This window comes from Aquarana catesbeiana, linkage group LG09 (genome assembly GCF_042186555.1).
Source record: "Aquarana catesbeiana isolate 2022-GZ linkage group LG09, ASM4218655v1, whole genome shotgun sequence".
Classification (NCBI taxonomy): domain Eukaryota; kingdom Metazoa; phylum Chordata; class Amphibia; order Anura; family Ranidae; genus Aquarana; species Aquarana catesbeiana.
In genome coordinates this window covers 317814824-317841331 of record NC_133332.1, presented here as the reverse complement: position 1 = coordinate 317841331, position 26508 = coordinate 317814824, and the positions used below count along the sequence as shown (strand labels likewise).

At 44.9% G+C, this 26508-nt stretch overlaps 1 protein-coding gene across 2 annotated transcripts in view; it reads left to right on the top strand.

Annotated features, from left to right (window-relative positions):
• LOC141108812 (relaxin receptor 1-like) overlaps positions 1-26508 on the top strand; it is a 155165-nt gene that overhangs the window by 127223 nt on the left and 1434 nt on the right. For both annotated transcript variants that reach the window (XM_073600764.1, XM_073600765.1), the window contains exons 11-17: positions 1785-1856; positions 2874-2945; positions 4859-4930; positions 9861-9932; positions 16891-17120; positions 19936-20346; positions 25339-25554. In XM_073600764.1, coding sequence (XP_073456865.1) covers positions 1785-1856; positions 2874-2945; positions 4859-4930; positions 9861-9932; positions 16891-17120; positions 19936-20346; positions 25339-25554 — 1145 coding nt within the window. The remainder of the gene's footprint in view (positions 1-1784; positions 1857-2873; positions 2946-4858; positions 4931-9860; positions 9933-16890; positions 17121-19935; positions 20347-25338; positions 25555-26508) is intronic.

Below are 26508 nucleotides of genomic sequence, written 5' to 3'. Positions count from 1 at the left end.
TGCACTAGTAATTGCAGGATTGTTGCATAAACAAATAAATCAGGCTTTGGCACAGAGATCTACACTCACCAGACACTTTTTTTTTAGGTCCTCCTTGCTAGTAGCGGGTTGGACCCCCTTTTGCCTTCATTCTTCGTGGCATAGATACAACGAGGGGTTGGAAACGTTCCTCAGAGATTTTGCTCCATAGTGACATGATGGCATCACGTTGTGATGAGTTGTGGTGAGTGTGGAGGCCATTGGAGTACAGAGACCTCATTGTCCAGTGGTGAGATGATTGGAGCTTTGTGACATGGTGCATTATCCTGCTGGAAGGAGCCATCAGAAGATGGGGGACACTGTAGTCATAAAGGGATGGACATGGTCAGCAACAATACTCAGGTAGGCCGTGGTGTATAAACCATGCTTAATTGGTACTAAGGTCCCAAAGTGTGCCAAGATCCCCCACACCATTACACCCCCACCACCAGCCTGAACCGGTGATACCCCATCCCCCACACCATTACACCCCCATCACCAGCCTGAACCGGTGATACCCCATCCCCCACACCATTACACCCCCACCACCAGCCTGAACCGGTGATACCCCATCCCCCACACCATTACACCCCCACCACCAGCCTGAACCGGTGATACCCCATCCCCCACACCATTACACCCCCATCACCAGCCTGAACCGGTGATACCCCATCCCCCACACCATTACACCCCCACCACCAGCCTGAACCGGTGATACAAGGCAGGATGGATCCATGCGCCAAATTCTGACCCCACCATCTGAAGGTCGCAGCTGAAATCCAGACTCATCAGACCAGGCAACGTTTTTCCAATCTTCTATTGTCCAAATTTGGTGATCCTGTGCCAATTTTAGCCTCAGTTTCCTGTTCTTAGCTGTCAGGAGTGGCACCCGGTGTGGTCTTCTGCTGCTGTAGCCAATCTGCTTCAAGTTTGGATGTGTCGTGCATTCAGAGATGGTCATCTGCAAACCTTGGATGTAACGAGTGGTTATTGGAGTTACTGTTGTCTTTCTATCATCTGGAACCAGTCTGTCCATTCTTCTCTGACATCAACAAGGCATTTTCCTCCACACAACTGCCGCTCACCGGATATTTTCTCTTTTTCCCACCATTCTCTGTAATCCCGAGAGATGGTTGTGTGTGAAAATCCCAGAAAAAACTCAGACCAGCCCCGTCTGGCACCAACAACCATGCCGCGTTCAAAGTCATGTAAATCCCCTTTCTTTCCCATTCTGATGCTCGGTTTGAACCACCGCAAGTCGTCTTCACCACGTCATTGAGTTTCTGCCATGTGATTGGCTGATCAGCAGTTTGTGTTACCAAGCAATTGAACAAGGGTACCTAATAAAGCGGCGGGTGAGTATAGATGCACAGTGATGCAGAATTGTACAATCTCAGTATCCACCATATGTGTTACCAGAGGATGGCTTTAGCCAGCAGGGGTAGAGTTGCTTCAGAAAATGTACTTAGGATAATTTAGCATTTTTTACTGGCTCCACGTCTCCGTTCCAACCACCAGAATACATCAACAATGAACAAGGAGCATGCCTTGAACCACGGCTGGTTCTGGGAAGGTACTGGGGTGGGCTGTATTTTATTCTCCAGGGTCTCTGCTTTCAGAAATATATCATGTTTGGTGTGCATTTTCAGATGTGTGCAATAATTAAAAAAAAAAATATCTCTCAGTTAAAAAGTTATGGGGGGGGGGGGGTTCCTATCGCCCCCAATTTGCTGACATAACGTGATCTTTCATTTTCTCTCTTCTAGAGTCTTACGCCGAAACAAGATACAGGAGATCAAGAACAAGGCATTGACTCAAATGCCCAAGCTGGTGGACCTGTGAGTTGTTCTGTTCCTAATAACTTTGCTTTGGTCACAGCCAGTATCATTCGGGGGCAATACAAACACAAAGACCTACAGTAGCTATGATAATTTACTGTAGATCCTGATATAAGATGGTAAACTGGATGCTGTTTTCTCCTAATTGTTGGATGGAGTGTTGAAGGGTTAAAGCCCAGGTTTGGTTTATATTGTTACCTGTGTCCCCCCTGGGAGGTTCACCCTCTCTAATTGTCCTGTGACCATTGTCACTGCTAGTGATGAGCTAAGGTTCAGGCCAAACGTGTGGAAAACTGTCACATGGATGGTAGGCCACCTGCCCAATCTGCTTTGGCCGGGGAATGCCCTGCCCTGCAGCCACCTATATCAAAGAGACAGGGATGCTGGTGACATCATTGACCTAATATGGCCACATGGCCCATATTTGATCATTGACTTTGTCCAAATTTAGCCAAGTGCCCATACCAGGTTAATGACGTCACCAGCAACCCCACTCCTTTGTCACGTGAGGCTGCGGGGTGGGGAATTCCATGGGCACAGTTGACTGGGTGGCCTGCTACTATCTGACAGCTTCCAGAGAGTTTGGCCGAAAACCTTAGCTCATCACTATTCAAAGTGATAGAAAAATCCAACAGTTGTCACCAGAACAAGAGGTGATATGAAACCTTCCAACGGGGACAACTGTTCTATCTAAGAGGAGGGATTCTCCTCACTTTGATAGATTTTATCTAACTTCTTGTTGCATTTCCAGGACAAGAAGTGATGGGAAACAAACAGTCAAAAAAATACACTACCTTGCTTTACAGCTGAGCTCCGGGATAAGCAAATATTGTTTAAACACAAGAGTCGTGTCCCATTTGTACCATGTTACATGGGTAACATGTACCATGGTGCAAAAGGTGGAGTTAGCCTTTAATCTGCTTATATATTGCCTTCCCTCCTATAGATTTTCATTAACTCAAAATGTTGTTTGATGGAACATCTAACCGTCTATTATGTTACCTTGTCCATAAACAGAGACCTTTCTGTTAACCAGATGGAGACTCTTCCCCCGTCACTGTTCGCCAACCTGCAAGAACTTCAACAGCTGTGAGTGTTGTACTTATTTTGCCTTTAATGATTCACTATATGGCCAAAAGTAGATGAACCCCCTCCCAACGATTGATTTCAGGTGTCCCCAGTGAAGGGTCCTGGTAATACTCCATCATATAGAGACATCGTAGACAATTGGGCTCTTCCAACCTTGTGGTAACACTTTGGGGAAAAACAATTTAGACAAGGGGTTCCCAACATCGGTCTTCAAATACCCCCAACAAGTCATGTTTTCATGATCTCCTTCAAGATCTCCTCAATGTCAAAGGCTTGGTGTTTATGAACGCTATTTTATACAATATAGACATGGCCTGTTGAGGGGGGGGGTACTTGAGAACTGATGTTGGGAACCATTGTTTAAGACAATGCTGCTCTTCCAACCTTCTGGTAACAGTTTGGTGAAGACCCCTCTCTGTTCCAACATGACTGTGCCCCTGTGTACAAAGCCAGCTCCATAAAGACATGGTTTGACCAATTTGGTATGGAGGAATTCCAGTGTCCTGTACAGAGCCCTGAACTCAACCCTACTGAATACCTTTGGGATGAATTGGAATGATTTAGATCTTCTTAACCAACCTCTCAATAAAGACATGGTGTGACCAGTTTGTTGTGGAGGAACTCGAGTGTCCTGCACGGAGCCATGACCTTAACCCTACTTTTGAAAGGCCTTTGGTATAAGGTCTTCTCATCTAACATCAGTACCTGCCCTTAACCCTACAGACCACTCTTGGGATGAGATATTCTTATCCCAAAGGTGTTCAGTAGAGTTGAGGTCGTGGAGTAACTCCAGTCCCTTGCACAGAGCTATGACTTCAACCCTGCTGAACACCTTTGGACCTTAATCCTACTGAAAACCCTTTTCTGTTCCAGCATGACTGTGCCCCTGTGTACAAAGCCAGCTCCATAAAGACATGGTGTGACCAGTTTGGTGTGGAGGAACTCCAGTGTCCTGCACTGAGCCCTGACCTCAACCCTACTGAACACCTTTGGGATGAACTGGTTTGTGCTCCAGGTCTTCTAATCCAAAATCAGCACCTGACCTCACATTTAGGCACAAATTCCCAAAGACACCCCCCAACATCTTTCAGAAAGTCTTCCCAGAACAATGGAGGATGTTATACCCACAGAGGGGGGTAACTTCAAATTAATGACCATATTTTTGGAATAGGATGTCCTGCAGGCTCATATACAGTAGGTGTATACTGTATACCTTACCTATACCTTACCTATACCTTACCTATACCTGACCTTAACCCCTCTACACTTTTGGCATGAATTGGAATCCCAATTTTTGAGTGAGTGAGGTCTTCCCATCCAACATCAGTACCTGACCTCACAAATGGACATAAACTCCCACAGACACCTTCCAAAATCTCGTGGAACGTCTTCCCAGAGGAGTGGAGGTTGTTATAGCCAAAGAATGGGGAAAAATACATATTAATGGCAGTGGTTTTGGAATTGGGTGTACAACAAGCTCAAATACAGTAGGTGTGATGGTCAAGTGTTCACAAACTTTATATACAGTTTAATATACTGTAGTTGTGGATGGGACTCAACAGAGTAACCTAGAAGTAGGAAAGTTATAGTGTAGTGGTCACAAATCTAAAATGAAAAAAGAACAAACATGGATAGGATTATAGGATGCTGCTAACAGATATGAACATGAAAGCCATTGCTCTGCACAGCTAAAAGGACCAATAAATATAAATTATGTTATTAGTTCTACAATAAATAAATGCGATAAAAAATGTTTTATAAATAGTCCCCTATGAGTGTGTATGGGTTTTTGTTCTCGAACTATTCCCATAGCCTCGTATACCAGTATGCTAGATGTCTCCATGTCTGATAGGACAGTAGTTATTGTACTATGTGGATGTTTATTTATCATATTTGCTTTTTTTTTTTTTTAGGAATATATCCTTCAATCCTTTAACTTCTATTCCACCTAACCAGTTTGATATGTTGCCCAGCCTGCAATCTTTGTAAGTATCTTGCTTTTCCATGATACCGATGTCAATGTGTAAATAATATTTGATCTGTAGAATCTTCTAAAAACGAATCTGTTAAAGCAGAGGTTCTTAACTAGGGGTATCCAAACTCCTTGGGGGTATGGGAACCAAATGATGGGTGTATGGGAACCAAATGATGGGTGTATGGGAACCAAATGATGGGGGTATGAGAACCAAATGATGGAGGTATGAAACCGAATGATGGGGATATGGGAACCAATTTGATGGGGAAATGGGAACCAAATGATAGGGGTATGGAAACTAAATGATGGGGGTATGAGAACCAAATGATGGGGGTAAAAGAAACAAAAAAGGGGGTATAGAAACATAATGATGGGGGTATGGGAAAGAAATGATGGGGGTATGGGAACCAAATGATGGGGGAATGGGAACAAAATTTATGGGGGTATGGGGACCAAGTGATGGGGGTATGGGGACCAAGTGATGGGGGCATGGGAACCAAATTATGGGGGTATGGGAACCAAATGATGGGGGTATGGGAACTGAATGATGGGGGGTTAAGAGATCCAAATGATGGGGGTATGGGAACCAAATGATGGGGGTATGGGAACTGAATGATAGGGGGTTATGAGATCCAAATGATGGGAGTATGGGAACCAAATGATGGGGGTATGTAAACATAATGATGGGGTATGGGAACCGAATGATGGGGGGTATGAGAACCAAATGATGGGGGGTATGAGAACCAAATGATGGGGGGTATGGGAACTGAATGATGGGGGGTATGGGAACTGAATGATGGGGGTATGAGAACCAAATGATGGTGGTATGAGAACCGAATGATGGGGGTATGGGAACCAAATGATGGGGGTATGGGAACTGAATGATGGGGGGTATGGAAACTGAATGATGGGGGGTATGAGGGAGAATTGGAACAAAATAATGGGGGTATGGGGTCCAAGTGATGGGGGGTATAGGGACCAAGTGATGGGGGATGTGGGAACCAAATGATGGGGGTATGGGAACTGAATGATGGGGGTATGGGAACTGAATGATGGGGGTATGGGAACTGAATGATGGGGGGGGTATGAGAACCAAATGATGGGGGTATGAGAACCAAATGATGGGGGTATGAGAACCAAATGATGGGGGTATGAGAACCAAATGATGGGGGTATGGGAACCAAATGATGGGAGTATGGGAACCAAATGATGGGGTATATAAACATAATGATGGGGGGTTTGGGAACTGAATGATGGGGGGGGGGGGGTATGAGAACCAAATGATGGGGGTATGAGAACCAAATGCCAAGTGCCCTCTAGTGGCCATAATGTTGTATTTTTTCTAAAATTCCTCAATCAGGAATAATGTACATTATGGTCAATGGATGGCACTGGAGATCGTAGGATCGTTGGGGGGTGCAAATGTTTCCTACTTTTAATTTTTTTTTTTTTTTTTATAAATAACATTAACTAGACCTCCATTTCGTGTTTTTGATTGCACAAAAATCTCGCCAGCCTCTGCCCGGCTTGTGTATTTGTGATTTGCCATTTTTTATATATCAAAAGAGGTTTCTATGACTATTTATACTCTTTGCTCTGTATCTGGGGGTTTCACATGTCTAGCCGTGTAATGAATTCTGACACACGTTAATAATTACCATGTCTACCCCAATCATAGTTCATTAAAACCTGACATTTGTTATTTAAAAAAAAAATAAAAATCTCCCCATAATAATTATTTAATTTGTGTTTTTCATCTCACCTTATTTACATTATCTCTATTTAAGAAGAGATTCCATATCTACATCTCCCTTCATCCTTCCTCTTCTTCTAGAAATAAGTTATGTGGGGTCGGGGGGGGGGGATTTCTGAGTTAAGAAAGGGATACCAAGGAGCAAAAAGTATTTAGGAGATTAGAAAAGAAAAGATAATAGAAATAGAATTCAACCTATAACCCCACATTAACCTGTCAAGTAAAAAAAAAAAAAAAAATTTAATTTAATGTTCCTCTGTTTAACATCTTATTTTATTTTATTTTTTTATTTAATTATTTAATTTACTCTAATCAGCCTTAATTAACTCCTTATTCTCCTTCTCCATTTAATTATTATTTTCCTGCTGATTTGTTTATTTATTATTTTTAACTTATAGTTTATAAACTATAATTAATTACAACTTTGTTTTTGTTTGCTTTGTTCGTTAATATTTTTACACCTTTAACATATATTTACATGTTTCACGTTAAAAAAAAAAAAGCACAAAATTAAAAAAAATAAATGTATTTCATTTGTAAATAACTTTTCAGTGCGGACAGCTGAAGTGTAAACAAAACAGTTGGGGTAGGTATCAGCGAGTATTAAAAAAAAGTATCTGTACTCGTAAAAAAAAAAAAAAAAAAAAAAAATTGGTACATCCCTAATTACTAGTATAGTGTTTAGCTGCATAAATTCCATTATATATACCATAGTTTATAGACACTATAACTTTACCACATACCATTTAATATACACTTATGAAGTTTGTTCAAATCTTCAAAACATATATTTTCTGAAAGCAGAGACACTGGAGAATTAAATGCAAAATGATTTGTCAAAAGTAAAATTTCAGTAAAAAAAAATACATTAATGTCAAGTTTAGGGCACATAAACACAATGTATTACACAATATTTTAGTAAAATATAAAAGATGAGGTTGTGCTGAGTAAATGGATACCAAACATGCCAAGCCTTAGAATAGTGTGCCCCTGTGACACAGCGACAAACGTCAGTAATCTATATTTTCTATGGGAAACATTATAGCCCCCTACAGGTCATCCGTTTAGACATAACTGTGAATAATGGGCAAAGAATTATTGATCTCACTCCAGCGTGCATGGCAATATATGTCTCATGTGTAGAGTAATCGATGTTTTCTTAGGTGTAGGTGCCCCGCATGTCTTTACATTTGCATTGCTGCGTGTATGTGGGGTGGGGAGAACCGAATTATGGGTGTGGCCAATTTTTGTTAACCGTGGAAGGGGCTTTTAATAAAAGTCCTAAATAAAACCTGAGCCTACTCCCCCTATATACAACATACGTATGCCCTAGACCTTTTACCCCCAAGCCCATACCCACCCCCCCACAGTATAGATCTCCCCTAGCATCCCTAAATCCCCCCTCCCCAGTACTGGACCCTCAATACAGATTTTCCTCCCACACGGCACACCAACACAGACCCTCCTCCCCCGGTACAGATCCCTCAGTACAGACCCCCTTCCCAGTGCAGGTCCCTCAGTTCAGACCCCCCTTCCCTGTACAGGTCCCTCAGTACAGACCCCCTTCCCAGTATAGGTCCCTCAGTACAGACCCCCCTTCCCAGTACAGGTCCCTCAGTACAGACCCCCCTTCCCAGTACAGGTCCCTCAGTACAGACCCCCCTTCCCCAGTACAGGTCCCTCAGTACAGACCCCCCTTCCCAGTACTGATCCCTCAGTATAGACCCCCCTTCCCAGTACAGGTCCCTGAGTACAGATCCCCCTTCCCAGTACAGGTCCCTCAGTACAGACCCCCCTCCCCAGTACAGGTCCCTCAGTACAGACCCCCCCTTCCCAGTACAGGTCCCTGAGTACAGACCCCCCTTCCCAGTACAGGTCCCTGAGTACAGACCCCCCTTCCCAGTACAGGTCCCTGAGTACAGACCCCCCTTCCCAGTACAGATACCTTAGTACAGACCCCCCTTCCCAGTACAGATACCTTAGTACAGACCCCCCTTCCCAGTACAGGTCCCTCAGTACAGACCCCCTTCCCAGTACAGGTCCCTCAGTACAGACCAGCCCCCAACACAGCACACCAGTACAGACACACACACACACCCCTTAGTACAAACCCTTCAGTATAGGCTTCTCCCCAGTAAAGACCCCCCTCTCCAATACAGACCCATCAGGACAACCCTGCACAGACCCTGCACTATAAAGCCCTCAGTGAAGAGACAACACCACTGAAGGAGACTATGAACTGCCGCTGTCAGGGGAGCACCTGGTATAATTCCCCTGGGGGAGTGGCTCTGGCATATGATCAGTGGAAGGAAGGAGGCTGCTGTCAGGGGAGCACTAGGTGTAAATTTGCTGGGGGGGTGCTGTGTCTGCCCAACGTTCTTTTTGTTTTTGTGTTGCACGGCTCTGTGGTGTCAGATGGATACAGCCCCCAGCCAGTTGGCACCCTCTGTGCCCCCCCCCCCTTAGTTCACCACTGCTGATGGGTTAGACAAGCAAATTAGTAATGTATGCCAAAATCATTACACTTGGTAATTTTTACAGACATAAATATGATGCAATCCTTATTATTTTCCTTCATCTGTTCTGTTCCTAGCTGCCCACATGGGAGGTAAAACCAAGCTATAGTCATATTTTATGTCATACTGGTACCTTATAGAGGTGATGATGATGGGATGTTGAAGGGGGGGTAAGGACATATTGGGCAATCCATTGGATGGCTTTATTTGTAAACTCGTCCTGGTCCTGCAATAGTGTTACTATGGAGTCATCTCCCATATACAGCATATCTACAAAATTATTCTTGTGAAAAGGTCACATTCATCTGGACATGTTCTGTAATGTTGAAGATGTTTTGTAGCTTCCCCAAGCCACTTCTTCAATTCCAATGAGTGTCTGGAATATCCCCCAGTACTTATATCCACACAGGTAGAACAGACACCATGTGATACATGTGGAGCCCCCATGTCATAGTTATATGAACCCATCCTTGGTGTCGGGGTCTTCTACAGTCTTCATAGGTGTCGATTCTTCTATTCACATGGCTAAAGGTGTGAATTTCCATCAGATCACAAAGGTACAGGTGATAAAACTGCATTATATGTGGAAGACAGATGGGGATGAAGGCCCCCACCCTCTGTTCTATCATTTTTGTGCACCATCTCATATGCTTACATTCCTTTCTTCACAGGATCATGGAGGGCATAGAGATCACCAACATCAGTAACCGCATGTTCTCTAAAATGGCCAATCTGTCGCACATGTAAGTACAAGATAAGTTGTAAAGCAGATCTGACCTCCGAAATATGTTTAAGTGAACTCTATGCATGGTTTCGGAATTGGATGTACTACGGGCTCATATACAGTAGATGTCTCCACTGAAGGGTCCTGTTAATATTCCATCATACAAACACATTGTAGACAATTGTGCTCTTCCAACCTTGTGGTAACAGTTTACCATGTTGGAACAGAAGACACTTTCTGTTCCAACAAGACTATACTCCTGTATACAAATCAAGCTCCATAAAGACATGGTGTGACCAGTTTGGTGTGGAGGAACTCGAGTGTTCTGCACAAAGCCCTGACCTCAACCCTACTGAACACATTTGGGATGAATTGGAACATCAATTGTGAGCCAGGTCCTCTGATCTAACATCAATACCTGTAGGGTCCTTGTACTACTCCATCATACAAAAACATTGTAGACAATGGCGCTCTTCCAACCTTCTGGTAACAGTTTGGTGAAGACTCTTTTCTGTTCCACCATGAGTGTCCCCTGTGTATATATGTACATAGCTATCTCCATAAAGACATGGTGTGACCAGTTTGGTGTGGAGGAACTCTAGTGTTCTGACCTCAACCCTACTGAACTCCTTTGGACTTCAACCCTATTGAACACATTTGTGATGAATTGGATTAGAAGTGCAGGCTCACAAATTATCATTTTAACAATAGTACCTGACCTCACAAATGGGTACAAATTCCATACTCTTGTGGAAAGCCTTCCCAGGACAGCAGAGGCTGTTAGGTTGCCAAAAATGGACTGTTGGGAGCTATGCTGACCAATTGAATAAATTTACTGCAGAATCTTGGGGAAAGCCTTCCCAAAACAATGGGAAGCCAACTCCATAATAATGGCTGTGGTTTTTGGAATGAAATGTCCAGCAAGCTCAGAGCCCTAACCTCAACCCTACTGAACACCTTTGGGATGAATTGGAACGCTGATCGTGAGCCAAGTCTTCTCATCCAACTTCAGTACCTGACCTCACAAATGGGCACAAATGTCCAGACATCCTCCAAAATCTTGTGGAAAGTCTTCCCAGAAGATTAGTAGCCACAAAGAGGGGGAACTCTATATTAATGGCCATGGTTTTGGAATGGGATGTCCAACAAAATCCTATAGGTGTGATAGGAGGAGGAACTCAAGTGTTCTACACAGATCCCTGACCTCAACCCTACTAAACACCTTCGGGAAGAACTAGAACGCTGATTGTGAACCAGGTCTTCTCATCCAACATCAGTACCTGACCTCACAAATGGGCACATATTCCCAGTTTTTTGCGGAAAGTCTTACCAGAACAGTGGAGGCTTTTTTTGGTTTTCAAAGAGGGACAGCCTCTCTAAATGAAGGATTGTTGGGAGCTATGCTGACCAACTGTAAGAATTGGCACCTAAATCTTGTAGAAAGCCTTATCAAAACAGTGGAGGCAATGGGGTGTCAGCTCTCCATTATGATGTTGAAATGAGATGTTCTACAAGCTCAGAGCCCTGACCTCAACTCTACTGAACACCTTTGGAATTAATTGGAATGCTGATTGTGAACCAGGTCTTCTCATCCAACATGAGCTCACAAATGGGCATAAATTCCCACAGACACCCTCCAAAATCTTCAAAGTCAAGCCTTTCAAGAAGGGTGGAGGAGGTTATAGCAACAAGCTAGCAACTCTATATTAAAGTGGTTGTAAACCCTTCCATATACCCAGTAAAGGGACTATCCTCAATGTGGAGCCCAATATGTGAGCCAGGTCTACAGCATCGGGATCTGACCCAACAAATGGGCACAAATTCCTACAGACACAACATTTTCTGGAAAGCCCTTCCCACAAGAATGAGGGTTGTTATAGCCACAAAGTAGGGGGAACAACTCCATATTACTGGCCATGGGGGGGGGGAGGGGGGGCAGCTTCATACATTAGTATGAGCCATAACCCTGGTATCTTTTTCTCTTCAGCCGGCTTACTCATGAGCCATTGGAAGAAGCATTAGCCCATGGTTCTGGAATGGACTGTCCAACATGCTCATATAGGTGTAATGAGTTGAATTGAAACACTGATTGCTTCCGTTTCTTTTCACCTCAAAAAAGATAGTGCCATCTTTGGTCAGGCAACTAACTCCAGGACTAAGTAGCTGGCCCAGGCATAATACAACCTTGGAAGTTCTGGTGCCTGTGCACTTGTCTCCTATCGCCCATGTGTGCATACCTGGTTTTTATCACAAATGTTGCTGTTGCCCTCACGTTGCCAGCTTCAGATGACCTCATTCTTTCCAATTGTTCCTCTCATTGGCCAGTAGAAGAAAGAGTGTTGACTGGAAAGATGTTGTTTAGATGACGCTATATGAAATGAATGGGGGCTCAAGGACAGCTTTTCTTTTACTGATAAAAGATGCATTTTTGTAAATGATGCCTTTTTAATGGAATTGATGTATAATGTGAAAGCTTTAATGACAGCTAATTATGTTCTGTAAAAAAAAAAGAATACATAGAATAGTACAAAAAAAACCACCTTCTAGTCGTGCATCGCAAACAAATAATTAAAACATTGTGTTCAATTACGCAAACAAAGTGCTAAAGTGCTAACATCTATGTGCTTGTCCTGCTTTCACCAAAGTTCATCTGTGCAATCATATAGAAAATCAATGTGATGCCACAATAAGTCCTTATTAATCCATTTATCTTCAAAAAAAAATATTACTATTATTAATAAGTGCAATGAAACACTCCACTCCAATAATCCAGAGCTGGTTCCCTTAACCACTCCAAGACCGCAATACATATAGATACATTGCAGTTTTTGGTTTACCGAGGTTATGGCTGAAGCTATCCGACAAGTGCGGCCGGCTAGACCCAGAGGTGATCAAAGCGTAGATCCTCTTATTGTGGCATCACATTGATTCTCTATATACCGTATATACTCGAGTATAAGCCGACCCGAATATAGGCCCAGGCACCTAATTTTTGACTCGAGTATAAGCCTAGGGTGAGAAATGCGCAGCTACTGTAAGTAGAAAAAGAGGGTCAACAATGCCCATTTGCAGCCTCACTGTACCCATTTGCAGCCATAGGTCCCCCGAACTCGGTAGTTAAGGGTTCCTTAACTGCTGCAGATGGACCCAGTTGACTGAATTCGGGGCCCTGTATCTCGAGGCCACTTGGTGCTAGGAACCCCCGATTTGGTGTGCAAACCCAGTGGAATTAGCACTACAACATATCCAAAAGCTGGGGTTCCTAGCACCAAGTGGCCCCGAGATACGGGGCCCCAAAGTCGGTTCGGAAAATGTCAAGCACTTTTCTGCAGCAGAGAATGACATTTTCCGAACCGACTTTGGGGCCCCGTATCTCGGGGCCGCTTGGTGCTAGGAACCCCAGTTTGTTATAGTGCTGATTTCACTGGGTTTGCACACCAAATTTCGGGTTCCTAGCACCCCCAAGATACGGGGCCCCAAAGTCGGTTCAGAAAATGTCATTCTCTGCTGCAGAAAAGTGCTTGACTCGAGTATAAGCCGAGGGGGGCATTTTCAGCACAAAAAAATGTGCTGAAAAACTCGGCTTATATTCGAGTATATACGGTAATTGCACTTTGGTGAAAGTAAGATATAGTAAGACACGCACATAGATGTTAGCACTTTATAACTTTGAATGTAAATATTATAATAACAAGAATGTAATCAAATGAAAAAAAAAAAAAAAAAAATCTTGTCGTCGGATACTTTGTTGCTAACGTCGCAGTTTGTTTATGAATTAAAGAAATTGCAATTTTAATGATGGAAAGTTTTGCACAGAAGTACGACCCCCCCCGTCTTCTTCTTCTTCCTCTCCGGGATCATTGTAATGGTGGGCGGGGGGTGGGCACCGGGCCGAAGACACTGTCAGAAAGTCAACGAGATTTTCTCAGTAATTATTTACAAAGTGACACGGACTTCATTTAATAAACGCACCGTATAATCACGCTAATCTCAGCACAATTTTTTCCGGCTGACACTCATTATTTTTCCCTTGACCACAGAAATTTGCAAGCAGATATAAAAGACGCTAATTATTGCAGCTCTGTATTCATTAATAAATCATTCTGGGCTCATTTACACTTGTGCGCATAATAATAATGCCTTTATCACAACACACAGCAACAGGTCCTCATTATCCGGGGTGCATTGCAATGGCATTCATTGTTAATGACACCAGGAGCTTCTTTTCTCAGGGAATAGGTGCAGGTACCCCCCCCTTCTGAGTTATCCCTTGTCTCCACCCCCTACCCACCTCTGAGCACCGTCCCTTCATTCCACCCCCCTACCCACCTCTGAGCACCGTCCCTTCATTCCACCCCCTACCCACCTCTGAGCACCGTCCCTTCATTCCACCCCCTACCCACCTCTGAGCACCCTCCCTTCATTCCACCCCCCTACCCACCTCTGAGCACCGTCCCTTCATTCCACCCCCTACCCACCTCTGAGCACCCTCCCTTCATTCCACCCCCTACCCACCTCTGAGCACCCTCCCTTCATTCCACCCCCTACCCACCTCTGAGCACCGTCCCTTCATTCCACCCCCTACCCACCTCTGAGCACCCTCCCTTCATTCCACCCCCTACCCACCTCTGAGCACCCTCCCTTCATTCCACCCCCTACCCACCTCTGAGCACCGTCCCTTCATTCCACCCCCTACCCACCTCTGAGCACCGTCCCTTCATTCCACCCTCTACCCACCTCTGAGCACCGTCCCTTCATTCCACCCCCTACCCACCTCTGAGCACTGTCCCTTCATTCCACCCCCTACCCACCTCTGAGCACTGTCCCTTTATTCCACCCCCTACCCACCTCTGAGCACTGTCCCTTCATTCCACCCCCTACCCACCTCTGAGCACCGTCCCTTCATTCCACCCCTACCCACCTCTGAGCACCGTCCCTTCATTCCACCCCCTACCCACCTCTGAGCACCGTCCCTTCATTCCACCCCCTACCCACCTCTGAGCACCGTCCCTTCATTCCACCCCCTACCCAGCTCTGAGCACCGTCCCTTCATTCCACCCCCTACCCACCTCTGAGCACTGTCCCTTCATTCCACCCCCTACCCACCTCTGAGCACTGTCCCTTTATTCCACCCCCTACCCACCTCTGAGCACCGTCCCTTCATTCCACCCCCTACCCACCTCTGAGCACCGTCCCTTCATTCCACCCCCTACCCACCTCTGAGCACCGTCCATTCCACCCCCTACCCACCTCTGAGCACCGTCCCTTCATTCCACCCCCTACCCACCTCTGAGCACCGTCCCTTCATTCCACCCCCTACCCAGCTCTGAGCACCGTCCCTTCATTCCACCCCCTACCCATCCCTGAGCACCGTCCCTTCATTCCACCCCCTACCCAGCTCTGAGCACCGTCCCTTCATTCCACCCCCTACCCAGCTCTGAGCACCGTCCCTTCATTCCACCCCCTACCCACCTCTGAGCACCGTCCCTTCAATCCACCCCCCTACCCAGCTCTGAGCACCGTCCCTTCATTCCACCCCCTACCGACCTCCGAATACCGTCCCTTCATTCCACCCCCTACCCACCTCTGAGCACCGTCCCTTCATTCCACCCCCTACCCACCTCTGAGCACCGTCCCTTCATTCCACCCCCTACCCACCTCTGAGCACCGTCCCTTCATTCCACCCTCTACCCACCTCTGAGCACCGTCCCTTCATTCCACTCCCTACCCACCTCTGAGCACCGTCCCTTCATTCCACTCCCTACCCACCTCTGAGCACCGTCCCTTCATTCCACCCCCTACCGACCTCCGAATACCGTCCCTTCATTCCACCCCCTATCCACCTCTGAGCACCGTCCCTTCATTCCACCCCCCTACCCACCTCCGAATACCATCCCTTCATTCCACCCCCTATCCACCTCTGAGCACCGTCCCTTCATTCCACCCCCTACCCACCTCCGAATACCGTCCCTTCATTCCACCCCCTATCCACCTCTGAGCACCGTCCCTTCATTCCACCCCCTACCCAGCTCTGAGCACCGTCCCTTCATTCCACCCCCTACCCAGCTCTGAGCACCGTCCCTTCATTCCACCCCCTACCCAGCTCTGAGCACCGTCCCTTCATTCCACCCCCTACCCAGCTCTGAGCACCGTCCCTTCATTCCACCCCCTACCCACCTCTGAGCACCGTCCCTTCATTCCACCCCCTACCCACCTCTGAGCACCGTCCCTTCATTCCACCCCCTACCCAGCTCTGAGCACCGTCCCTTCATTCCACCCCCTACCCAGCTCTGAGCACCGTCCCTTCATTCCACCCCCTACCCAGCTCTGAGCACCGTCCCTTCATTCCACCCCCTACCCAGCTCTGAGCACCGTCCCTTCATTCCACCCCCTACCCACCTCTGAGCACCGTCCCTTCATTCCACCCCCTACCCACCTCTGAGCACCGTCCCTTCATTCCACCCCCCTACCCACCTCTGAGCACCGTCCCTTCATTCCACCCCCTACCCAGCTCTGAGCACCATCCCTTCATTCCACCCCCTACCCACCTCCTAGCACTGCCTCTTTTTACAGAATACAGAACCAGGTATTCTTTTGTGGTGCTAAGTAAATTGTATGGACTTTGTTAATGATAACAAGAAAAGCAGTAATATGGACTCCCTTCAGCCAGCAACAATAGACCCCCTCAGCAACAATAGACCCCACTCAGCAACAATAGACCCCACTCAGCAACAATAGACCCCCTCAGCAACAATAGACCCCCCCAGCAACAATAGACCCCCCCCCCCCAGCAACAATAGACCCCCCAACAACAATAACCCCTCCCAACAACAATAGACCCCCCAGAAACAATACATTATCGCAACAATAGATCCATTTTAGCAGCAATAGATGTTTCTTTATATGAGACAAATGTGAAATCTTCTCTGCTACTATTTCTGTAACAACCTCTCATGTCTCTCCCTTTTGCCTTCTAGATACTTCAAGAAGTTCCAGTATTGTAGTTACTCCCCGCACGTTCGCAGTTGTAAGCCGAACAGTGATGGAATCTCTTCCTTTGAAGACCTACTGGCCAACATCTTGCTGCGAGTCTTCGTCTGGGTCATGGCTTGTGTTACCTGCTTTGGGAACCTGTTTGTGATCTGCATGAGATCGTTCATCGTCACCGAGAACTGCCAGCATGCCATGTCCATCAAGTCTCTCTGCTGTGAGTGTGGCAAACATGCAGATAACTTGATAATATACCGGGCACTATGCCAATTAGAGCGAACCGGGACATACTGTTCCATTTCTGACCACTTTATTGATGTTATCTGCAAAATTTCCTCAAAGCAGAACTTGCCCATATCACCCACTCAGCTGCTTAGTGGAAATGTACTTGTTCTAAATCAGGGGTATTGAATTAATATTCAAAGAGGTCCGGTCACGAAAATTTTCTTCCAGTGAGGTCCGATTCTCAGGTGTGTGCTATGATTCAGAAAGATTGTAGTCATCGCATGTCTATCAAAAAATTAGAAGTGTACAATTTCCATAGCATTTCAACAGTATTTATCCCCCCATCAGAGTGCCCCTTTACATCAGGTTCCCTCATCAGAGTGCACTCTTGCATCATGTGTTCCCATTAGAGTGTCCCTATAGATTAGGTGTCCTCATCAGAGTGTCCCTATAGATCAGGTTCCCCCCATCAGAGTTCCTTCTTACATCAAGTGTTCCCATCAGAGTGTCCCTACAGATCAGGTTTACCCATCAAAGTGCCCCTTTTACATCAGGTGTCCTCATCAGAGTGCCCCTATAGAGCAGGTGTCCCCATGAGAGTGCCCACCATGGTGCAGGTATCCCCATTATAGTGCCCCCATAGAGCAGGTGTACCCATCAGAGGGCAAGTGTCCTCATTGGAGTGACCCCATAGAGTAGGTGTTTCTATCAGAGTGCCCCCATAGAGCAGATGTCCCTGTCAGAGTGGCCCCATAGAGCAGGTTTCCCCATAACAGTGCCCCTTTACATCAGGTGTCCTTATGAGAGTGCCCCCATAGAGCAGGTGTCTCCATCGGAGGGACCCCATAAGGCAGGTGTCCCCAGAAGTGTGTCCCCATCAGAGAGCAGGTGTCCCCAGCAGAAGGTCCCCATCAGAGAGCAGGAGCCCCCATCAGAATGACCCCATAGAGCAGGTGTCTCCATCATAGAGCAGGTGCCCCCATAAGAAAGCAGGTGCCCCCTTTAGGGAGCCAGTATCCCAATCAGAAAGCAGGTTTTCCTTGTCCTTAAATTCTAATTGTGAACCATCATAATGCACGTGTAGATTGTGTACTTGATGGATAAGTACCTGTAGCCAGGCACGGGGCAGAAGCTTGAAGGAGCAGTGTGCTGCAGAGGGCAGGAGCTGGGCAGAGAAACTTGCTGAAGAGGGCGTTGCACACAAGTGACGTTATTGGTTGCTAGGATGCCGGCAGTCCTAGCAACCAATACCAGTATTGCAGCGGGGATCTAGCACTGCAGGCTGACAACAGTGGACCAAACCTGCATTATAGCCAAGGATGTGATGATCAGAGGTCCACAAAATGTTGGTCCTAATGGTGTATATCTAGTGGTAGCCTGTATCCTTCAAGTGGACTTGTTCTGTAATGTTGATGATGCTTCACTACTCATCCAAGTGGCAATTTGAAAATACTTCTTAGCCATTTAACTCAAACAATAAACACCTTGGTGGTCATCTGGAAAAATGTTCCTTACATTGGTGGTCATCTGGAAGAATGTTCCGTACATTGGTGATCTGTGAGAAGAATGTTCCTTACATTGGTAATCAGTGAGAAGAATGTTCCTTACATTGGTGATCAGTGAGAAGAATGTTCCTTACATTGGTGATCAGTGAGAAGAATGTTCCTTACATTGGTCATCAGTGAGAAGAATGTCCCTTACATTGGTGATCAGTGAGAAGAATGTTCCTTACATTGGGGATCAGTGAGAAGAATGTTCCTTACATTGGTGATCAGTGAGAAGAATGCTCCTTACATTGGTGATCAGTGGGAAGAATGTTCCTTACATTGGTGATCAGTGAGAAGAATGTTCCTTACATTGGGGATCAGTGAGAAGAATGTTCCTTACATTGGTGATCAGTGAGAAGAATGTTCCTTACATTGGTGATCAGTGAGAAGAATGTTCCTTACATTGGTAATCAGTGAGAAGAATGTTCTTTACATTGGTGATCAGTGAGAAGAATGTTCCTTACATTGGTGATCAGTGAGAAGAATGCTCCTTACATTGGTGATCAGTGAGAAGAATGTCCCTTACATTGGTGATCAGTGAGAAGAATGTTCCTTACATTGGGGATCAGTGAGAAGAATGTTCCTTACATTGGGGATCAGTGAGAAGAATGTCCCTTACATTGGTGATCAGTGAGAAGAATGTTCCTTACATTGGTGATCAGTGGGAAGAATGTTCCTTATATTGGTGATCAGTGGGAAGAATGCTCCTTACATTGGTGGTCACTGGTCAGTGGGAAGAATGTTCCCCTTACATTGGTGATCAGTGGGAAGAATGTTCCCCTTGCAGTGGTGTTCAGAATGCCTTCCTTACGGACAGATAAAAAGATAGATGATGGTATGGCACTGGACCTTCCAAGGCCCTGGAATTATGCAGCCACCATCAACTGGGAGGTCAACCAGCCCAAACTCAAGGAACCCTCAGAATCCTCTGGAGGAACCCTAGAGGTTGAGAATGCCTGGGTTTAGGGTGACTGGGTTACCTGTGTAGCCACAAATGTTAGGCTAGGTTCTTGACCTCCAGTAGATCTGAGGAAGCTACTTGGATGAGTAGTGAAATATTTTCAATGTTACAGAACAAGACCAGAGGAATGTGACTGACCTCCATCATATAGCCTCTTGTGTGTGTCCTACATCAAGATTGCGTGTTACAATTTAAAGATGTTTTATTTAAATTTCTGAAAATTAGAAAAATTTTAATTTCCAAACTGATTTACGTAAATTTTTTTATTTGTAATACGTTCCTTTCCCCCTTCCCTGCAGGTGCAGACTGTCTCATGGGATTCTATCTGTTCTGCCTCGGCGCCTTTGACATTAAGTTCCAGGGAGAGTACAACAAGCACGCCCAGGCCTGGATGGAGAGCTGGGAGTGTAAGATGGTCGGCTCGTTGGCCATGCTGTCCTCCGAGGTCTCCGTTCTGATGCTCACTTGCATGACTTTGGAAAAATACTTCTGCATCGTCTTCCCGTTCAGCCACTTCCGAGCCGGGCGCGGGCAGACTTTGGGGACTCTTTTGGCCATTTGGGGACTCGGCTTCTTTATTACCGTCATCCCTTTCTTCAGCTACGACACGTTTGGCAATTTCTATGGCCGGAATGGCGTGTGCTTCCCGCTGCAGTCAGACGGCTCGGAGAGGTCTGGAGCTCGAGGATACTCCGTCGCCATCTTCCTAGGTAAGACCACAACCGCATGGTAACAGTAAAAAAATGTCATCGCTGGGCCTCTGTGCTTCTTTATGCAATGCAAGCAGATCATGGCTGGTGGGAGGGGCCAACATAGCTTCCTGAAGACATCCCTGCACCCGGCCTCAGTCTGGAGGAGTGGACGGAGCTAGGCGGACTGTATTTACAAAGAGAGGATTTATTTTTTTAAGTAAAACTCTATACATACATGGTTATGTCATGGCAGCTTCCTTTTGTTTCTCCTGTAGCATTCTTTTAGGACTGAGTGCTGCTCTGTCCCGGAGTGCTGTGAGCCCAGCCTGCATGATGACGTGTACCCCGGGGGGGGGGGGGAAGAGTGGGGGTGGCGGCATGTAAATAACAGATGAGCTCAAAGGAAAGGGTATAGGTCACATATGTCAAACACAAGGCCCACAGGCCAAATCCGGCCCACCAGGCCTTGCCACGTGGCCCCCACACCCAGTTTTGTAGCCGGAATGAGACGGAACTCAGTTACGCCACCTCCGGCTCTCGCCCTCCGCTTCTGCTCCTTGCTGTCACTTGTACACAGAAGCCTTCTGTACTGAATTCTGCTCCTTGAACTCTTCACACTGTACACAGCGCACCCCTAAACCCTGCATTTTGTACACAGTGCACTCTGAACTCTGCATTCTGCACGTAGCACATGCCTAAACCAGCACTCTGTACATAGCGCACTCCCGAACCCTGCATTCTGTACATAGCGCACTCCTGAACCCTGCATTCTGTACATAGCGCACTCCTGAATTATGCATTCTGTACACAGCTTACCCCTAAACCCTGCATTTTGTACATAGCGCACCCCTCAACTCTGCACTCTGTACACAGCGCACCCCTAAACCCTGCACTCTGTATATATCACACCCCTGAACTCTGCAATCTTGTATGCAGCACCCCCCTGAACTCTGCACTCAGTATGTAGCACACGCTTAAACCCGGCACTGTACACAGCGCACACCTGAACCCTGCATTCTTTACATAACGCACTCCTAAACTCTGTACCTAGCATAGTCCTGAGCGCTGCACTCTGTACATAACGCATTCCTGAACCCTGCACTCTGCAATGTAGTGAGCTCCAAATACAACTGGCCCTTTTGAGGGCATCCATACTGCTGATGCAGCCGAAATTAAATTGTATTTGACACCTTTGGTCCTCAGGCTTCCCCTGAAAGTCTTGGAGAGGGAGGACATGTGGCCTTTAGGTAGGGTTGCCACCTCATCCCTTTTAAAACCGAACACATATTAATTACACAGGTTGTGGGGCTGATTAAGGTGGTAAATAAACTCACTTGGTGTCTTATCTGAATTAAATTATCCTCAGAACCTGTGTAATTCATATGTGTTCGGGTTTAAAGGGATGAGGTGGCAACTCTACCTCTTAGGTCAGGTTCTCCCCCTTGCATGGGGTCAACCTTTAAGGGTGCCCCACCTAGCACTTGGGTAGGCCTTGCTTGGGCAGGCCTCCTAAAGATGGGGATCTGCCCTGGTTTCGGCTGGGTGGACCAAGAGTACCCCAGTCCCTGTCCGGAGCCTTGGGCTCCGAGAGATCAGGGCCAAGGTCTTTTCTCTTCAGAGGTGGACTTTGTGTAGACCCTGTGCACTTTTTTTATGCACCTGGTGTAATTCTTGGAATTCTACTTTAAGTAGCGATATGAAATATTTTGATTGTGATAAAAGCAGTAAATTGGTATTGCTGGAATATGCAAGTTTAACAAAAGAGCGCCCTCTAGTGATGGAGTGAAGTGTAACACGTCTGAACTTTTCCGAAGGTTTATGCTTTCTGGAGTTTTCCTAGCAAATGGTCACAGGACTTCAAGAAATGGATTATATAACTTAATATAAATTTTATCATTGAAAAGTTTTATATCAGTCTGCTTATTTTCTCCAAAAACATCTCCTACAAACCCTATTCTGATGTACAGTGCCTTGGAAAAGTATTCATACCCCTTGAAATTCCCCACATTTTCTCATGTTACATCCAAAAAACGTAAATGTATTTTATTGGGATTTTATGTGATAGACCAACACAAAGTGTCACATAATTGTGAAGTGGAAGGAAAATGATAAATGATACAAATAAATATGTGAAAAGTGTGGGGGAGGGGCATTTGTATGGCGCCCCCCGGAGTCAATACTTTGTAGAACCCCCTTTCTCTACAAGTCTTTTTGGGGATGTCTCTACCAGCTTTGCACATCTAGAGAGGACATTTCTGCTCATTCTTCTTTGTAAAATATCTCAAGCTCTGTCAGATTGGATGGAGAGCGTCTGTGAACAGCAATTTTCAAGTCTTGCCACAGATTCTCAATGTGATTTAGGTCTGGACTGTGACTGGGACATTCTAACACATGAATATGCTTTGATCTAAACCATTCCATTGTAGCTCTGGCTGGATGTTTCGGGTCGTTGTCCTGCTGGAAGGTGAACCTCCGCCCCAGTCTCAAGTCTTTTGTAGACTCTAACAGGTTTTCTTCTAAGATTGTCCTGTATTTGTCTCCATCCATCTTCCCATCAACTCTGACCAGCTTCCCTGTCCCTGCTGAAGAAAACCATCCCCACCACATGATGCTGCCGCCACCATGTTTCACGGTGGGGATGGTGTGTTCAGGGTGATGTGCAGTGTTGGTTTCCCCACACATAGCATTTTACTTTTAGGCCATAAAGTTGAATTTTGGTCTCATGTGACCAGATCACCTTCTTCCACATGTTTGCTGTGTCCTCCACATGGCTTCTCACAAACTACAAACAGGACTTCTTATGACTTTCTTTCACCAATGTCTTTCTTCTTGTCACTCTTCCATAAAGGGCAGATTTGTGGAGAACACGACTAATAGTTGTCCTGTGGACAGATTCTCCCACCTGAGCTGTGGATCTCTGCAGCTCCTCCAGAGTTACCATGGACCTCTTGGCTCTTCTCTGATGAATGCTCTCCTTGCCCGGCCGGTCAGTTTAGGTGGACGGCCATGTCTTGGTAGGTTTGCAGTTGTGCCATACTCTTTCCATTTTCCGATGATGGATTGAACAGAGCTCTGTGAGATGTTCAAAGCTTGGGAGATTTTTTTATAACCTAACCCTGCTTTATACTTCTCCACAACTTTATCCCTGACCTGTCTGGTGTGTTCCTTGGCCTTCATGATGCTGTTTGTTCACTAAGGTTCTCTAACAAACCTCTGAGGGCTTCACAGAACAGCTGTATTTATACTGAGATTAAATGACACACAGGTGGACTCTATTTACTAATTAGGTGACTTCTGAAGGCAATTGGTTCCTCTAGATTTTAGTTAGGGGTATCAGAGTAAAGGGGGCTGAATACAAATGCCCCTCCCCCCACACTTTTCACATATTTATTTGTATCATTTATCATTTTCCTTCCACTTCACAATTATGTGACACTTTGTGTTGGTCTATCACATAAAATCCCAATAAAATACATTTACGTTTTTGGTTGTAACATGAGAATATGTGGGGAATTTCAATGGGGTATGAATACTTTTCCAAGGCACTGTATAGTAAAACTTTCGATAAGAGTGTAAGACATGCAACTACCTTAAAGCTGAATAAACTTACAAAAGTATACTAATAAGTATGTCTATGTATCATTTATATCACCCAAGATTCACACACTTTTTAAACTGAATTGAATAATGTGTGAAAATTGCATGAATATCGGGTGAAATCATTGATAAAGTATACGACTACTACTAATAATAATGAATAAATAAATACACAAATAAATAAAAGCATAAATAAATACAACAAATGAATACTATGTAATAAATAAATAATTAACCCCTAACCCTTTAAAAAAAAGAAAAATAATAAACACCCTAACACAAAATAAATTATTATTGTTAATAATAATGTATTATTAATAATAATAATAATTTTTGCTTTTTTGTTTGGGTGTTTATTATTATTCATTTATTGAATACATTTTGATTACGTTTAGGGGATGAATTATTATTTATTTTATATTAATGTATTTTATTAAATAAAATACATTAATACAGAATAAATAATAATTCACCCCTAACCTTAACCAAAATATATTCAATAAATGAATAATAAATAATAAAATAATCACCCAAACAAAAAATAAATTATTATTAATAATCATACATTATTATTGGTAGTATTTTATTAACAATAATTTATTTTGTGTTAGGGTGTTTATTTTTCTTTTTTTAAAGGGTTGGGGTTAATTATTATTTATTCTATATTAATGTCTTTTATTTCATATTTATTTATGATGTTTTTTATGTTATTTGTGTATTTATTTTGCATTTATTTACTCATATATTACTACTTTTTTTTTTTTTTTTTTTTACATTTTTTCCTTCTGAGCAGAAAATCATGCAAAAACGTGCAACTCGCACGTCTCAATTCATTTCCGTGGGAAAAAAAACCCATAAAATTTGCAAAATTTGAGCTACAAAACGCTGAGGTGGGACTGGGTGTAAACCTCAGACATGAAAATATGAACAAAGCCTATCCCTCTATAGTGTGTACTTGTCTCAGTCCAGAGCACTAAGTGTCATTTCTGTCTGCAATCAGCATGAATCACTTCTGACAAGGTGTCCTGACACCCAAGAGAAAAATGGTGACATGGGGGGGAGGGACCTCCAGCACACAGCCTGTGATTGACAAGCCTCAGCTCTATTCCTGTGTGCTGTGTGAAGGGGAGGTGTGTCTCTTCCCTCCAATCGGCTCTCAGGACTCTCCTCACTGTGCTCTGCAGAGTGTAATTTCAACTCTCAGACAAACTGTATAAAACCTGGACTTTGAATGAAGAGAAGACTGCAGATAACCAGATACAACTTCTGTGAGAGGGTTTGTGTAATCTCTGTGTATCACCTGGTGCCATCACTGGGTACATGGAAGGGTTTACAATCACTTTAATGTCATTACGAATATTTTTTATTTTTGCAATAACACCCATATCGATTTTTTTTTCCCTACTTTTCCAGGACTGAACTTGCTGGCGTTCGTCACGATCGTCTTCTCCTACAGCAGCATGTTCTACTCTATCCATAAGACCGGCGCCAAAACAGCAGAGCGCAGCGTCCTATCCCGGGAGGTCGCCATAGCCAAGAGGTTCTTCTTCATCGTGTTCACCGACGCCCTCTGCTGGATCCCCATATTTCTTCTGAAGGCCGTCTCTCTCACCAAGGCAGAGATTCCAGGTTCAGTATACATACAGCTGTATATAAAAAGTAAATGCTGCGATTATCTCCAATCACGTATCTGTGAGTGATAACCAATGTCGGTCATCTGGTGTTCTATGTCCATTTATCCATCACCCACATAGTGCTCACCGTTTTTTTTTTTTTTTTTTTTTAAATAAAATAAGGATAAACATATAAAGACACTCACATGTAGTAGGACCAGACATTAGCATATATAGCTTTAAAAAGCTCCCATCTGCAACCATTAGGGCAGATGGCGGGGCACCCCGAGGGTTGTAGATGGGAAATTGTTAAGGTTATACAGTAACATAATCCACCAAATAGCTAATAGTTGCCAATCACTGGACTTGTTCTGTAATGTTAAAGATGTTTGAGCAATCGTTAAAGTAGCTTTCTCTACTAAATGCTGGGGGATGTTCCTGACCCTCATTAGAGCTGAAGAGGTTACTTGGGTGAGTAGTACACATTACAGAACAAGTCCAACTGTGACCAACATTTAGATATTTGAGTTACCTCGAGTCATCATCATCATTTGGACATATACTATGTGGACACCTAACCCTTCCACCAATGTGAGCTTGTTGGACATCCCATTTCAAAAGCGTGGTCAGTGGGAAGAATGTCCCTTACATTGGTGATCAGTGAGAAGAATGTTCCTTACATTGGCGATCAGTGAGAAGAATGTTCCTCACATTGGCGATCAGTGGGAAGAACGTTCCTCACATTGGCGATCAGTGGGAAGAACGTTCCTCACATTGGCGATCAGTGGGAAGAACGTTCCTCACATTGGCGATCAGTGGGAAGAACGTTCCTCACATTGGCGATCAGTGGGAAGAACGTTCCTCACATTGGCGATCAGTGGGAAGAACGTTCCTCACATTGGCGATCAGTGGGAAGAACGTTCCTCACATTGGCGATCAGTGGGAAGAACGTTCCTCACATTGGCGATCA